General features: G+C 45.0%; 1 protein-coding gene across 8 annotated transcripts in view; it reads right to left on the bottom strand.

The window, feature by feature from the left end:
• Positions 1–17,317, bottom strand: part of TNRC6B (trinucleotide repeat containing adaptor 6B) — a 220,677-nt gene that overhangs the window by 88,976 nt on the left and 114,384 nt on the right. For all 8 annotated transcript variants that reach the window (XM_053256273.1, XM_053256276.1, XM_053256272.1 and 5 more), the window contains one exon: positions 12,678–12,765. In XM_053256273.1, coding sequence (XP_053112248.1) covers positions 12,678–12,765 — 88 coding nt within the window. The remainder of the gene's footprint in view (positions 1–12,677; positions 12,766–17,317) is intronic.

The following is a 17,317-nucleotide window of genomic DNA, read 5'->3' on the forward strand; positions in this document are numbered from 1 at the left end:
ACCAAACACCTAAAACATCAAGTCAAATCAACCATATGCTGTACATGGACGATCTGAAGTTGTATGGAAAGTCCCAGTCAGAAATCGAATCACTGCTAAACACTGTCCATATATTCAGTAGCGATATAGCAATGGAGTTTGGACTAGACAAGTGTGCTGCACTAATAATGAACAGAGAGAAAATAAGAAAAACAGAAGGAATAGAACTGCCCAATGGAAGCAACATCAAGAACCTAGAAGAGAAAGAACATTACAAATACTTAGGCATTCTCCAGGCTGATAACATTGCACACACTGAAGTTAAAAGAAAAATGGGAAGTGAATACATCAGGAGAGTTAGAAAAATCCTAAAGTCCAAACTCAATGGCGGGAACACTATACAAGCCATAAACACCTGGGCTATACCTGTTATCAGATACACTGCAGGAATAATAGACTGGACCCAGGCAGAGCTAGAGATGCTAGATCGTAAGACCAGGAAAATCATGTCCATCAATCATGCTCTGCACCACTGCAGCGATGTAGATAGGCTATACCTCCCTCGCAGCTCTGGTGGAAGAGGAATGCTGCAAGTCCATCAAACAGTAGAGGAGGAGAAAAGAGGCCTTGCAGAATATATCAAGGACAGTGAAGAAGATGCACTTCAAATGGTCAATAATGAGAAACTAATCAACACCAATGAAACAAAGCAGGCCTACAAGAAAGAACAAGTCAAGAACCGAGCAGAAAAGTGGAAAAATAAGCCACTGCATGGTCAATATTTACACAATATAAGTGGAAAATCAGACATCACCAAGACCTGGAAATGGCTTAAGAATGGCAACTTGAAGAAAGAAACTGAGGGTTTAATACTGGCTGCACAAGAACAGACACTAAGAACAAATGCAATAAGAGCAAAAGTCGAAAAATCCACAACAAACAGCAAGTGCCGCCTTTGTAAAGAAGCAGATGAAACAGTGGACCACCTAATCAGCTGTTGCAAAAAGATCGCACAGACTGACTACAAACAAAGGCATGACAAGGTAGCAGGGATGATACACTGGAACATCTGCAAAAAATACAAGCTACCTGTAGCCAAAAATTGGTGGGACCATAAAATTGAAAAAGTGGTAGAAAATGAAGATGCAAAAATATTATGGGACTTCCGACCACAAACAGACAAACATCTGCCACACAATACACCAGATATAACTGTAGTTAGAAGAAAGAAAAACAGGTTAAAATAATCGACATAGCAATACCAGGGGATAGCAGAATAGAAGAAAAAGAAATAGAAAAAAACAACAAAATACAAAGATCTACAAATTGAAATTGAAAGGCTGTGGCAGAAGACCAAAATAATCCCAGTGGTAATTGGCACTCTAGGTGCAATTCCAAAAGACCTTGAAGAGCACCTCAACACCACAGAGGACACAGAAATCACCACCAGACAATTACAAAAAGCAACTTTACTGGGAACAGCCTATATTTTGTGACGATATCTATAACAACAGCAACAACATTGATAATATAATTCAGCCATCCCAGGTCCTTGGGAAGGACTCGATGTCTGGATAAAACAAACCAGTCAATAACACCTGTCTGACTGTGTAAACTAGAAAAAATTAAATATATAAACTATGAACTTTTCAGTCATGAGCACTTCTACATAAAGTAAATCCCCAAATCCAAGATCATCAGGTGTCATATCTTCTGCTATCTCTTCTTGAAATAATTTGTTGAGCCAATCCCTAATTCTCGGTGCAGAAGAGAAGTATATAAAATAATGAAAGCACGATGTGAACTTGCAACCTAGCTGAATCTCTCTAATATTCTAAATCTCTCATTTTGTTGTAAACTGCCCAGAGACTTGCATTTTGGGCATTATATAAATGTGTTAAATAAATAAATAAATAAATAGTATAAATATAATAAAGCATATACATACAAACAATCATCTTTTCCTAATGCCATCATTCTAGCCAAGGAAATTGAATAATGTCCATAAGGCAGCCCATGAAAAACTCCTAGTGTATTCTAGTTATAGAGCTTGAAACAAGTTCACCAACCAGCAAGTTTTTGCTAATGATAATGATTTTGCTTCTCTGAGGGAGAGCCAGTTGCCTCCTTGCCTTAAGGAGGCAATTATTAGACCTCTTCTGAAGCAGCCTGCATTAGATCGCTTTGAGGTGGTTCTGCTCCTAAATCTTGGGCAGATTCCAGATGGTGTCCCTTGGAGACAGTTGCTCTTCAAAATCTGAATCTCCATATGATGTCCCTCAGGGCTACATATTGTCTCCAATGTTGTTTAACATCTACATGAAACTGCTGGGAGAGACCATCAGGAGATTTGGTGCAGGGTGCTATCAAAATGCTGATGACACCCAAATCAATTTCTCCAAGTCAACATAATCAGTTTAACCTCCCTAAATGCTCTTCTGGAGACAGTGGTGGGATAAACTGAGACTGAATCCAGATAAGATGGAACTTGGAAGACCATTTTGAACTGCTAGTTCTGGGTGGCGTCACACTTCCCTAGAAGGAACAGCTATGCAGTCTGGGAATGCTTCTGGATCCCAATCTCTCCCTGGCATCGCAGGTTCAGGCAGTGGCCAGAAGTGCTTGAGCTGATACACCAGCTGTGTCCATTTGAGATAAATGACATCAGAACAGTGATACATCTGCTGGTAACCTCCAGATTTGACTACTGCAATGTGCTCTATGTGGAGCAGCCTTTGTAAGTAGTTCGGAAACTGCAATTGGTGCAGAATTATGGAAGCCTACTCTGGAAAGAGCAAGAGCAGCTTCAGGGGGTGAGAGCTTTTCTAATCAATAACATCTAGCCTTTCCCCCCTTTAAACTAACAGGAGAAGGGGAGATTTTGAGGGGCTGGTTTCTCTTTAAGGGATAAGTCCTAGTCTCTCTGTGTGTGTGTTATATGCCAGGGCTAGCAAATTCCAGTGTTTTCATTTGTCCCTGCCTGGATGGGGCGGAGTCAGCTAGGGCTGGGGGAGGCCCCACGTCCTGTGTGTCACTTGGAAGCTGGGAAAAAGCCTCTATGATCACAAGGAGCCCAGTGGAGAAGAAAAGGTAAGTACAAATCCCTTCCTAATATTCCTGAGAAAGCCTGTTTGGGCAGTTAAATAGCTAACCATTACAGCTGAGACCTATCCTTCTAATAAACTATCTCTAAATACTGTGAACAGCTAACAAAACCACTCTGAAGCTAGAAAGCCAGCAGGAGAGGGGGTACTTCCCAGTGTATTGCACAGAGTGCAATACATGTATGATGACTATTTGCTCCATGAGCAGAAGTCATGGGTGTGTGCTCAGTGCAAGGAGCTCCTGGCCCTCAGGAAACAGGTCTGTTCCCTTGAGACCAAGGTGGCGGATCTGGAGAAGCTCAGAGAGAAAGAGAGGCATGCAGACAAGACCTTCAGCGATGTGGTAGTGGCATCCCACTTCAGGGCTCATAGCTCCTCTACTGGTCAGGGAGAATAAAGGTCTCGGGCAAGGAGGACATCTGTCTGAGGAAGAGGGAAATGCTCCTTTAGAAGGGAACCCTTCCATGGATGATGAGCCCATATCCTCTTGTACAGGGAATACTCCTAGGGGGGTGGGGGCCTCCTTGTAGTGGGCGATTCCATCATTAAATGAATAGAGAGATGGGTTTGTGACCTGTGTGTTGACTGCATGGTGACTTGCCTGCCTGGTGGGAAGCTTATGGACATCAGGCAGTGTCTAGATATTTTATTATTTATTTATTTACTTACATTTATATCCCGCTCTTCCTCCAAAGACCCAAGAGCGGTGTATTACATACTTGTTTCCCCTCACAACAACCCTGTGAAATAGGTTAGGCTGAGAGAGAAGTGATTGGCCCAGAATCACCCAGCTAGTATCATGGCTCAATAGGGATTTGAACTCGGATCTCCCCGGTCCTAGTCCAGCACTCTAACCACTACACCACGCTGACTCTTAGGCAGTGCAGGAGAGGAGACAGCTGTCGTGGTGCACGTCAGCAGCAAGGATGTGGGGAAATGTAGACAGGAGGTCCTGGAAGCCAAATTTAGGCTGATAGGTAGCATACTGAAGTCCAGGAACACCAAGGTAGCATTCTCAGAAATGCTACCTGTTCCACACGCAGGTACAGTGAGACAGGCAGAGCTGAGTGTTTCAATACGTGGATAAGACGGTGGTGCCAGGAGGAGGGGTTTATATTTGTTAGGCACTGGGATACATTTTGGGGCAAACACGGCCTGTACAAAAGGGATGGGCTGCACTTGAACCAAGATGGAACCAGACTGCTGGTGCTTAAAATCAAAAAGGTTTCAGAGCAGCTTTTAAAATGATGCCTGGGGAATAGCCGATGGGAACTGGGCAGTATCCACTTTGGCAAATGCCATCCCTTAAACTGTGAGGGTGCAGAGGATTCAGATAAAACAGAAGGGGACAGAGCAGGACCACATAAAGAGCAGACGGGAGCCTGTGGCAGCTCGTAAAAGAGTCAAAAGAAAGATAGTATACATCAGGTGAGAGATCCAGCGTATAGGTGCTTATATTCCAACTAGTATTTTGAAGCCCGTTATAATAACGGGCGCTAGCCTTTTCCTCTCCCCTTTACTGTTTTTTTTTTAAAATACTGACGACGACGCTGCCGCCGAAGTCCCACCCTCCCTCCCTCCCAACTTCCGAAACCACCTTACCCCGCCTGTGACAGTTGAGCAAAGGATGACCTAAACTGAAGAGGGAGAGAGGCGCTCGCAAGCAGTGCTCCTCCCTCTGCAAAGGCTCTTTCCGAACTGGCGCTTGGGGCCGAAAGGACGCTTGCGAAAGCACTGCTTGCGAGCTCCTCTCTCCCTCTTCAATTTAGGTCATCCTTTGCTCAACTGTCACGGGCGGGGTAAGGTGGTTTCGGAAGTTGGGAGGGAGGGATTGTGGGACTTCGGCAGCAGCGGCGGCTTTTTTACTTTTACTTTTCTTCGGCCGCCACCCACCACGGCCCATGTCTCCGGCCGGGCCGGCCACCCAGGGCTCCGACGGGCCCACCGCCGCTCCAGCAGGCCCACTGCCGCCGCCCGTGGCTCCGGCCGGGCCCTCCGCTGCCCGGGGTCTCTCCCTTGTCGCCGCGGCGTGTCCTCTGGCCAAGGCGGCGGCGGCCAGTGTCCCCCGGCGCCACTCACCCGGCTTCTTCGGGGCCGCCGCTTCTGGCCGCCCAAGATGGCCACCGGGTGCCGGTGGTCGTGTCTCCCTTGCTCTGTTCTGCGCATGCGCTCCGCGCATGCGCAGAACAGGCCAGGGAGGCACGGACACACGCTTGGTGTCCGTCCACGGACGGACAGCAAGGGTTTTATTATAGAGGATGCCAGAAGCCTCCAAGCCAAGATGGGTGAGCTGGAGTGCTTGGTTGCTAACACAGAAATGGATATAGTGGGCATAACAGAAACATGGTGGAACAGTGAGAACCAGTGGGACACTCTTATCCCTGGATATAAACTCTATAGAAAGGACAGGGAGGGGCACCTTCGAGGAAGAGTAGCACTGTATGTTAAAGAAGGGATTGTATCAAACAAGCTAGAAAACCTAGGTAGACTGGAGTCCTCCTCCAGGGTGACAATACAAGGCCTGAAAAGAAATGTGCTACTGGGGACGTGCTATCAACCTCCAGATCAAAACGCTGACAATGGCTGGGAGTTGCAGAAGGAAATCAGGGAGGCATCAAGGAGAGGCAGGGCAGTAATAATGAGTGACTTCAATTACCCACACCTAGACTGGGTAAATTCACAGTCAGGTAATGACAAAGAGGTCAAATTTCTAGACACATTGAATGATTGCCCTAGAACAGTGGATCTTGGAACCAACAGAGAGAAAGTGACCTTGGTCTTGGAACCAACCAGAGAGAAGGCAACCTTGGACTTAATTCTGAGTGGCACCCAGGACCTCGTGTTGGTTGTCAGTGTCATCGACCCTTTAGGGAGCAGTGACCACAGTGCCATCAAATTCAGCATACATGCGGGGAGAGAATCACCAAGGATGTCTAACACAGACATTTCGAATTTCAGAAGAGGAAACTTCTCCAAAATGAGGAGTATGGTGTAAAGAAAGCTGAAAAGGAAAATCAGGAGAGTCACTTCACTCCAGAATGCATGGAGTTTACTCAAAACCACAATACTAGAAGCGCAGTTAGATTGTATCAGATTGTATCAAGGAAGAAAGGTACCACTAAGTCCAGGAGGATGCCAGCATGGCTAACTGGTACTGTCAAGGAAACCATAAAAGGGAAAAAGACTTCCTTCCAAAATTGGAAGGCCTGTACAAATGAGGAGAACAGAAAGGAGCACTCTGGTAAAAGAAATGCAAGGTGACAATAAGGGTGGCAAAAAGAGAGTTTGAGGAACATTTAGCTAAACACTTCAAGGGGAATAACAAAAACTTCTTTAAATACATCAGAAGCACAAACCCTGCCTGGGAGGCGGTTGGACCTTTGGATAATGTGGGAGTGAAAGGGATTATTGAGGAGGATATGGAGGTTACAGAGAAGCTAAATGAGTTATTTGTTTCTGTCTTCGGGGTAGAGGATACTGAGCATATACCTGTTACTGAAACAGGCTTTTCAGGGATGGAGGCTAAAGAATGGAGTTAGGTAGCAGTGACAAGAGATGATGTTCTTAACTATCTGGAAAAACTGAAAACTAGCAAATTGCCAGGGCCAGATGGCATCCATCCAAGAGCCCTCAAAGAATTCAAATGTGAAATTGCCGCTCTCTTTGCTAAAATATTTAACTTATCCCTGCAATCAGGCTCTGGGACTGGAAAGTAGCCAATGTAACACCCATTTTCAAAAAGGGATAAAGGGGCGATCTGGGAAATTACAGGCTGGTTAGCTTAACATCTGTTCCAGGCAAATTGATGGAAAGCATCCTCAAGGATAAAATTGTAAAGCACACAGAACAACAGGCCCTGATGAGAGAGAACCAGCATGGCTTCTGCAAAGGGAAATCTTGCCTCACAAACATTTTGGAGTTCTTTGAGAGTGTCAACAAGTGTGTGGATAAGGGTGATGGCATTGATATAGTATACCTGGACTTCCAAAAAGCTTTCAACAAAGTTCCTCATCAAAGACTCCTAAGAAAATTTAGCATTCTTGGGATAAGGGGACAAGTACATAAGTGGATTGCTAACTGGTTGAAGGATAGGAAACAGAGGGTAAGGATAAATGGAGAGTTTTCACAATGGAGGAAAGTAAGAAGTGGGATCCCCCAGGAATCTGTACTGGGACCGGTGCTTTTTAATTTATTCATAAATGACCTAGAAGTAGGGGTAAGCAGTGAGGTGGCCAAATTTGCAGATGATACCAAACTTCCGGGTAGTGAAATCCAAAACAGATTGTGAGGAACTCGAAAAGGATCTCTCCAAACTGGGTGAGTGGGCAACAAAATGGAAATGCGGTTCAGTGTTGGCAAGTGTAAAGTGATGCACATTGGGACGAAAAACCCCAACTTCAAGTATACACTGATAGGATCTGAAATGTCTATGACTGAGCAGGAGGGGAATCTTGGGGTCGTGGTGGACAGCTTGTTGAAAGTGTCAACTCAATGTGCGGCAGCTGTGAAAAAGGCCAATTCCATGCTAGGGATCATTAGGAAGGGGACTGAAAATAAAACTGCTAATATTATAATACCTTTGTACAAAATGATGGTGTGGCCACACCTGGAGTACTGTGTACAATTCTGGTCACCACATCTTTAAAAGGGCACTGTAGAACTGGAAAAGATGCAGAAGAGGGCAACCAAGTTGTTCAGGGGCCTAGAGCACCTTCCTTATAAGGCAAGGCTACAACACCTGGGGCTATTTAGTTTAGGGGAAAAAGATGACAGCTGGGAGACATGATACAGGTCTATAAAATCATGCATGAAGTGGAGAAAGTGGATAGAGAGAAATTCTTCTCCCTCTCACATAACACTAGAACCAGGGGTCATCCCATGAAATTGATTGCAAGGAAATCTAGGACCAGCAAACGGAAGGATTTTTTCACACAATGCATACTCAACTTGTGGAATTCTCTGCCATAAGATGTGGTGACAGCCAACAACCTGGATGGCTTTAAGAGGGGTTTGGATAACTTCATGGAGGAGAGGTCCATCAACAGCTACTAGTCGGAGGGCTATAGGACACCTCCAGCCTCAAAGGCAGGACACCTCTGAGTACCAGTTGCAGGGGAGTAACAGCAGGCATGCCCTCAACTCCTGCCTGCAGGTTTCCAGTGGCATCTGGTAGGCCACTGTGTGAAACAGTATGCTGGACTAGATGGGCCTTGGGCCTGATCCAGCAGGGCTGTTCTTATGTTTAATGCAGCAGCCAGCTTGGTCTCTGGGTCATCTCAGAGAGACCATATTACTCCTGTATTGAAAGAGTTACACTGGCTGCTAAGCTTTCAGGCAAAATAGAAAGTGCTGGTTATCCTCTCTAATAAAATGCTTGGTGTCCATCCGTGGACGGACACCAAGCGTGTGTCTGTGCCTCCCTGGCCTGTTCTGCGCATGCGCGGAGCGCATGCGCAGAACATGGCAAGGGAGACACGACGGCCAGCACCCGGTGGCCATCTTGGGCGGCCAGAAGCGGCCGCCCCGAAGAAGCCGGGAATGCGGGGAAGGAGGAGACTGGCCGAGGCGCGGCCAAGGCGGCGGTGGAGCCGCGCCGCCGAAGCCGGGCGGGGGGAGGAGGCGGCGGGGGAAGCCGGCCGAGGTGGTGGCGGAGCCGCCGCTGAGGCCTGGCGCCGCCGCCGCAGCCAGGCGGCTGCGAGTCCTTGGGGCCCTTGCCCGGCCGGGGAGACCGGCCGGGAATGTGAGGCGGGGGCGGACCGGACCGGCAGCGGCGCCACCAGAGTCCGCCCGGCCGCCGCCACCGCCCACTCTCCCGCCCTCCCAGCTGCCCAAATACTCCTTCCCCGCTCCACCCGGCAAATGATTAAGGGCCAAAACGGCCCAGAAGAATGCCTCCGCGGCCGCCGCCATGGCCACCAACCGCCCTCCCAGCTGGCCGAGACTTCCTTACCCAAAGTAGCCTGCGATAGTAGGGCGATCTAAAATCCATTTTTTGCGAAGAAGAGAGGAGCTCCCGAACAGAGCTCCTCTCTGTGCTAAGCCAATGCCCAAACTGCTGCTATGGACGCAAAGGATGCCTGTTGCGTCCTTTGCGTCCATAGCAGCAGTTTGGGCATTGGCTTAGCACAGAGAGGAGCTCTGTTCGGGAGCTCCTCTCTTCTTCGCAAAAAATGGATTTTAGATCGCCCGACTGTCGCGGGCTGCTTTGGGTAAGGAAGTCTCGGCCAGCTGGGAGGGCGTGGGGGGGGGGAAGGCCAGAGGAAGTGGGGCGGGGGGGGGGGAAACTCTCCCCTACTAGCGCCCGTTATCACAACAGGCCTGAAAACACTAGTAATCAATAAAGACCTAAACAGTGTAGGCCCTGGGTCTTTAAGAGAACATCTTCTTAGCCATGAGCCCCACAGCCCAGTGAGATAATCAGGAGAGGTTCGTCTGCAGTTGCCAATGGCTCGTCTGGTGGCTACTCAGGGACGGGCCTTTCTCTGTTGCCCCAAGGGTTTGGAATGCACTCTCTGCTGAAATAAAAGCCTCCCCATCTCTGACAACTATTTAAAAGGTGCTGTCAGTTTTAATAATTTTTAACGTCTTTCATTTTAAATTGTTTAAATTGTATTTTTATTGTAAACTGCCCAGACGTCTGAGTTTTGGTAGGTATAGAAATGTATTTAGATTATTAGATTAATTTATTAAATAAAAGGGAAGTTAAGACACATTTGTTCATCCAGGCTTTTAATTAGATTTAAAGTTTTAAACATTGTGTTAAATTTTAAATTATTTTAATGTTTTGATTTTGTTTTAATTTGTATTTTACTGTAAACCACTCAGAGACATAAGTTTTGGAGGGAACATAAATGTGCCAAATAAGTAAGTAAATCTGAAATTGGCAAGGCAATCAAATCCAAGGGTGTAAGCAGGTCCCAAAAGGCTGCAGAGAGACTAACATCCAAATCTATGTACAACTGTTCAAAAGGCCACTCAAAGCACCAGCATTATTGCCTTTATACCATCTGTGGATTTCCCAGAAGCACCTGGCTGGCCACAGTTGAAAACAGGATGATAGACTAGATCAAGTGTCTCAAGCTGTGACCCTCAAGCCAGAAACAGGGATGATGGGTGTTGTAGGCTAAAATCTGCATGAGAACCACCACTGAGACCCTTAGACCTTGTTAAATCAAACCTGTCCAATCTGATTCTGTCTTCTGAAGGGGTCAGTTATCCCCCTTCCGCCCCACTTTGTATCACCTGCAATTTGATAAGTATCCCTTCTACTCCCTCCTCACACAGAGCTTAATCAACTTGTGGAATTCTCTGCCACAAGATGTGGTGACAGCCCACAACCTGGATGGCTTTAAGAGGGGCTTGGATAACTTCATGGAGGAGAGGTCTATCAGAGGCTACTAGTCGGAAGGCTATAGGCCACCTCCAGCCTCAAAGGCAGGATGCCTCTGAATACCAGTTGCAGAGAAGTAACAGTAGGAGAGAGGGCATGCCCTCAACTCCTGCCCGTAGGTTTCCAGTGGCATCTGGTGGGCCACTGTGTGAAACAGGATGCTGGACTAGATGGGCCTTGGGCCTGATCCAGCAGGGCTGTTCTTATGTTCTTAAATCATCTATGAAAATGCAGCACCCCTGCTAACTGAGGAAAGAGACAGTGGTGATTATTTGTATCAGAGCGGGGAGAGCAAATGGCCGTATCTTATCCCAGTACAGCATCTCTCCAGTGACTGTTGCTGGTGTCTATCTTATTTTTCTTTTTAGATTGAGAGCCCTTTGGGATCAGAGAGCCATATCTATCTCTCTCTATCTCTCTCTCTCTGTAAACTGCTTTGGGAACTTTTGTTGAAAAGCGGTATATAAATACTCGTAGTAGCAATAGTAATACAAGGCCCAGGGCAGAATCCTGTAGCACTCTACTTGATACCTCCATCCAGGCTGATGTCAAGTCATTAATGAGCACCCACTGGGAATAGTAGTTCAACCAGCTCTGAATCCACCTAACAGTATCAACAACAACAACAAATATTTATATACTGCTAAAGTTTCCAAAGCTGTTTACATGGAAAAATAATAAATAAATAAGATGGCTCCCTGTCCTCAAACGGCTCACAATCTAAAAAATTAAAAAAATAATAATAATAAGACAGGCACCAGCAATAGTCACTCGAAGCAAGTGTTCATCTAGTACCTTCTTGTCATCAAGGATATCATAGGAGGTGCTTTGCTGAAATCAAGATAGACTACAAAAAGGGAAATACTATCAGTCTGGCATGACTTGTTCTTATAAACCTGCTGGCTCCCTGTGAATGTACAAATTAGGTCAGTATTATTTATTTCTTTAAAATGTTTATACCTTGCCCCTCCAGCACACTACTGTTTGGGGTGCCTCATAACATTAATAAAATAGATGCAATGTAAAATAAGACTAATAATGTTAACTACATTTGATAAACAAGTTAAAAACCAGGCTAAAACCACATTTAAAATTACAATTGTTTAAGTTCCAAATTAAGTTACTTTAAAAGCTAAAAACTAAGAACTAAAAACTAAAGAACTACCAAGAGACTCAGTAAATGTCCGTATGTTACTGATTTTGTTCTCATTCCCCCCAGACATTATTGAATGACTTGGAGTACCCTTGATAGTGGCCCTAATAGGAGCTCCAATTTTGATCTTGGTCATGCCTGAGAACAGAGACTAAAAAGGCACCATCTGATTAATACACATTGGTAGCTAACGCCTCTAACATTGTATTTATGACAGCAGTATACCCATGGACCAACAAGTTGACAACTGTGAGGCTGAGCCATCGTATGAAGCAATAATGTAGAAGGTTGGTAAATACTATGGCAAGAAACAAATTTTGCAATTGTGTTGAGGGAAAGGCAGGCTGATTCCCTCCCTCCAGGCATGCGTAAGTCTGTGCATGTACTTGCAAGTGGCTATCAAACTATCCCATACTGATAAATGTGCGCTGCATCCCAGGAATACTTGTTAGATAAAAAAAACATATTCCTTGGTTAGTTCTTTAAAGCAATGTTGTAATCTGCCAGTAAACTGCATGCCCAACAAGGGTAACTGTTGTCAAATAATCACCCAAGTGAACTAGTCATTTGTGCAGCTGGATCACTGCACTGAGCTGGCTACATATTCCTCAAAGATTTCTAACCTCAAAGGGTTCTGGCTAGAAAGGGAAGAAGCTGAGCTAAGTAGGCATGCAGCAGAATCACAGCGGTTGTTGGGGTGGGAGACAGAGCAATAGCAGGTGGACTGCTTGATGCCTACCCTGCTAACTTGGCAAAGAGGCACCTTTTAACGTGGTGATTCTCTTTTATTTAGTAGGGAGAGAATAACTGGCCCTATCCACCCCCAGCTCAGTACCTCCAGTGACTGTTGCTGGTGTCTATCTTATGTTTCTTTTTAGATTGCGAGCCCTTTGGGGACAGGGATCCATCTTATTTATTTATTGTTTCTCTGTGTAAACCGCCCTGAGCCATTTTTGGAAGGGTGGTATAGAAGTTGAATGAATAATGATGATGATGATGATGATGATGATGGATGCTCTTAAGAGTATGATCAAACCAACATTTGGCCTACCTTCTGAGTAGATTCCTTCTTTTTCTTATCCTCTTTCTTTCTTTTCTTGTCTTCCATTAACTGTTCTTCCTTTTCTTGCTCCTTCTCTCTGTTAAAATTTAATATAAAATTTACTCCTAGGTATGTAATTTATCCAAATAATAAAAAACAACATACCGTGCAATGTTTTAATCAATTACATGACTTTGGGGGGGGGGCTTAAAGTCAAACTGTGATTAAATTTTGAATGAAGCTTAAAGTGACCTCCATTTTGATAATATACTGGCCTAAATCCAAAGTAAACTAAAAGCACACATGAGGGAGAACTTGCACAGCTGGATGTTTCTTGAAGCAGACATCTCATCAGTTCAAAAACCAAAGATAAAAATCGTGCTTTGCCTCCTTTGCAATACTTGCAAAAATTCAAAAAAACCCTATCTGCATGGCATCCCCCACTACACATATCATCATCTTGGGCTCATGGTGGCTATGTTCCAATAAAAAGAGTTATATAATAATTAGCACCTTAATAATAAATAATAATAATAATACCAGGGGATAGCAGAATAGAAGAAAAAGAAATAGAAAAAATCACCAAATACAAAGATCTACAAATTGAAATGGAAAGGCTGTGGCAGAAAAAGACCAAAATTATCCCAGTGGTAATTGGCGCCCTGGTTGCAGTTCCAAAAGACCTTGAAGAGCACCTCCACACCATAGGGGCCACAGAAATCACCATTGGCCAATTACAAAAAGCAGCTTTACTGGGAACAGCCTATATTCTGCGACGATATCTATAACAACAGCAACAACATTGACAATAAAATTCTGGCATCCCAGGTCCTTGGGAAGGACTCGATGTCTGGATAAAACAAACCAGTCAATAACACCTGTCTGACTGTGTAAAATAATAATAATAATAATAATACATTATAGCTCTGATTTATGCTCATATTTAGCTTCATAATGGAAAGCAGGCATACCTATTTGTATCTAGGTCATTTTCAAATAATTAAAATGTCTTAAGAATCTAGGTCGTCTTTAAACATATGGAACTAATTCCCAAAATAACATTTTAACCTGACTGTAGATGTTAATGAAACAGATTTTAAATGAGACTTTGTAGGAACCACTTTTACCCCCAATTCAAAACAAATGAAATTAGTAGATACACTGCTATCAGTTTCTTACTGCCACTATATTTCTATTAAAACATGTAACTGAAAGAGACTGGTTAACTCTCTGTGTGCGTGTGTTCTATTGACAAGGTACCTCTATGATCAATCATTTCCGTGGCTATTTTCATTCACTCAAGGTAACACAAGCAATTGTGTTTCAAAGCCAATGGCATTACTCCTAAAGGCAGTAGGGATGTACACAAACTGGCTTGGGCGCCCACAGCCAATCTGGTTTGGCGGGACAGGGAGCAGTTCCCTTATAAAGTAGGTAAGTGCGGTGGCCATGTGAGTGCCGACGCCACGAGAGAAGGCTGTAGGGAACAGTGCTGCAGCCTTTGCTAGACGGAGTGTTGCGCCCAGAAAAGCGGTGGGGCAGCAGTGGAGCAGGTAAGGACCTGCCTCTTAAGGGAAGTGATCCCCACCCACACCTGCATGAGCCATTCGTGCACATCCCTAACAGGCAGTGTGCATGCAAACTGGGCTTGGAAGAACCTTGTAGAAGTGCTTATCTGGTACCTCTCCCATCGCATTAATTACACTGCAGCATTTATTTTTCCAAATATCTCTTTTTCTAATATCCTGATCCTATCTTTCCCCCTTTGCTACCTCTTATGCCTGAAAATGAGCCACCTAATGGCACTAAGAGTCAACACCGACTTGACGGCACTGAATCAATCAATCAATCAATCAATCAATCAATCAATCAATGGCGCAATGGGGAAGCAACCTGCCTAGAGAGCAGGAAGCTGTTTTGAATCCCTGCTGGTGTGTTTCCCAGGGCCTTTTCTGTAGCTGCTCTTGGTCTATGGAATGCACTCCGGGCAGATATCTGCAGTGTAGGCTCACTTTAAGAGAGCCTTTAAAAGAGCCCTGAAGACTTACTTGTTTGGCCTGTCCTTCCAAGGTTTTTAAATTGTTTTTAAAGTATTTTAATTGGTTTTAAATTGTTTTGAGCACTGTGTTTTAAATGGTGTGTGTTTTTGTGTCTTTTTAAACTTGTTGTACACCACCCAGAGCCTTTGGATAGGGCAGTTTATAAATGTAAATGAATGAATGAATGAATGAATGAATGAATGAATAAAATGCAGCAGCAATATAGGAAGGTGCTAAAAGGCATCATCTCATATGCATAGGGGATGGCAATGGTAAACCCTTCCTGTATGCTACAAAGAAAACCACATGGCTCTGTGGTCGCCAGGAGTTGACACCGACTCGATGGCACAACCTTTTCTTCCTTATGCCTGAAAATGCCTCCAAGAACACCCCTACTCTCTCACACTTCCTTTAAATCTCTCCCCAAAACCCACCTTTTCCATATGACCTCAGAACACAAAGAGGAAGAAAATGCTGGGAAAGAAAGGTCGGTTTTACTTTCTGACAGGCATGCTGAGGCAAGTAAAAACCCTAGAAGACTCTTGGCAAGGTCCATACAAGAGCAATCAACAGAGGAAAATAAGGACAGGACATGCTACTCATGGGACTAGAATTAGGGGTGGGACTACTGCTAAAGCTCCTAAAGGCATAACTGTTGAAGATTCTGTCCTTGGGCTCTGCCAAAAGGTACACTACCCCCAAAGGTGTGATGCAGAGACATGCAAACAAACTCTGGTGGTGGCAACTATGGAGAAGGATGTCTGCATAAACAGCTTGATCACAGCACACACAGAGGGAGAATATATTGCAGGTGCTCTGCTTTAGGATGACTCCACACACAAACATCTAACTTGAACTTCAACTCCCTCTCCTCCAATCACAGATGCAGGGGCGGGGCTACGTGTATTCAAGCATCTCCCTTGAACAAAGGCCCATTCACCCCTGGGGGCCCAACTGCTCCTGCCTCCCTCACCCGCTTCCAGCCTGGCCCAGCCCTCTCCGTCTCTTATGGCACATGGAAGTGCTTCCAAGCATTGTGCAGGAAGGTGGCAGAGAGGGAAAGACAATCTCCTCACCCTCTCCGCCTCTTCTCATGCAACACCTGGAAACACTTCCATGCACTGCACAGCCAGAGAGGGAAAGAAGTGGCAGTGGTCAGAGCAAGGAGAGGTGATAGCAGATGGGCAGTGGCAGCAGGTGAGTGGGCCCTGCTGCTGCATGTGAGTGGAGGGTGCATTTTGTGAATGCCACTAGTGATGCTCTGTGCAGTTGGTGCCGGGGGAGACCCGGCTATGCCAGTGAGGGGATACAAGGGCAATGCAGTTCACATAGATAAGAATAACATCGTGAACAGCTTAGGTCCAAGTTATCTTCGAGAGCGCCTTCTTCTGCATGATCCTCACCACACGTTAAGGTCATCTGAAGAGGTCCTCCTCCAATTACCACTGGTTCGTCTGGTGGCAACTCAGAGGTGGGCCTTCTCTGTAGCTGCTCCTGGACTGTGGAATGCACTCCCGGCAGAAATCTGTAATTTGAGTTCATAACTGTCTTTCAGGGGAGTCCTTAAAATCTATCTGTTGGGCCCAGCCAAGGGTTTTTAAACTGCTGTAAACTGTTTTGTTTTAAATGTTTGCCTGGGTTTTTAACTCTTTGAATGTTTAATTGGTTTTATTCTGTTTTTATAGTTTCGATTTTAATTCTTAACTGGTTTTAATTGGTTTTATTCTGTTGTAAACTACCCTGAGCCATTTTGGAAGGGTGGTATATAAATTGAACGAACGAATGAATGAGGCAGTTGGGTGGAGGAAAGGGGCTGTTGGATGACCACACATTCAATAAAATGTGGATGGGGATCTGTGGGCCTAGAAAATACAGCTGCTGCAAAAGGCAACCTGTGAAATGTCAGAGGCAGATGACTGGCCCAAGCAATGCTCCCTCTCATTAGATGAGACGCTGCAATTTCTCCAGTGTCTTCATTTCTAAGGACACCTCCTAAATTTTTTAAGTTTTAATCTGTGGTTTATTTTTAATTTTTAAATTGTTTTAAGTTTTTTGTATATGTTTTTAATTTGTTTTATGCTATTGTTAACCGACCAGAGACTAAAGTTTAGGGCAGTGTACAAATCTGATAAATAATAACCTGTGACCTCTTATCTATAAAACCTATGCTGTTCCACAGGGTTAGGGCTCTCTATGCAGACTTTTTGCTCTTGGTACATGCAGTTGGGTCATTTGAGGGAGGACAGCTGGGAAATAAAAAATGTTCCACCTTGCTGGCTTCTGGCATAATAAAGAAATTAATTCAAATGTTCCACAATGTGCCCTTCATTTTGCTGCTGCAGTTAGAGCTGCTCTGTAGACTGGGCAGTATGGATTTGAGTCTTGTGATAGCAAGCATGAATTGTCCCCTTAGCTAAGCAGGGTGTGCATATGAATGGGAGACTAGAAGGGTGAGCACTGTAAGATATTCCCCTCAGGGGATGGAGCTGCTCTGGGAAGAGCAGAAGGTTTCAAGTTCCTTTCCTGGTTTCTCCAAGATAGGGCTGAGAGAGATGCCTGCCTGCAACCTTGGAGAAGCTGCTGCCAGTCTGTGAAGACAATGCTGAGCTA

Source organism: Hemicordylus capensis, chromosome 5, assembly GCF_027244095.1.
Source record: "Hemicordylus capensis ecotype Gifberg chromosome 5, rHemCap1.1.pri, whole genome shotgun sequence".
NCBI classification, from domain to species: domain Eukaryota; kingdom Metazoa; phylum Chordata; class Lepidosauria; order Squamata; family Cordylidae; genus Hemicordylus; species Hemicordylus capensis.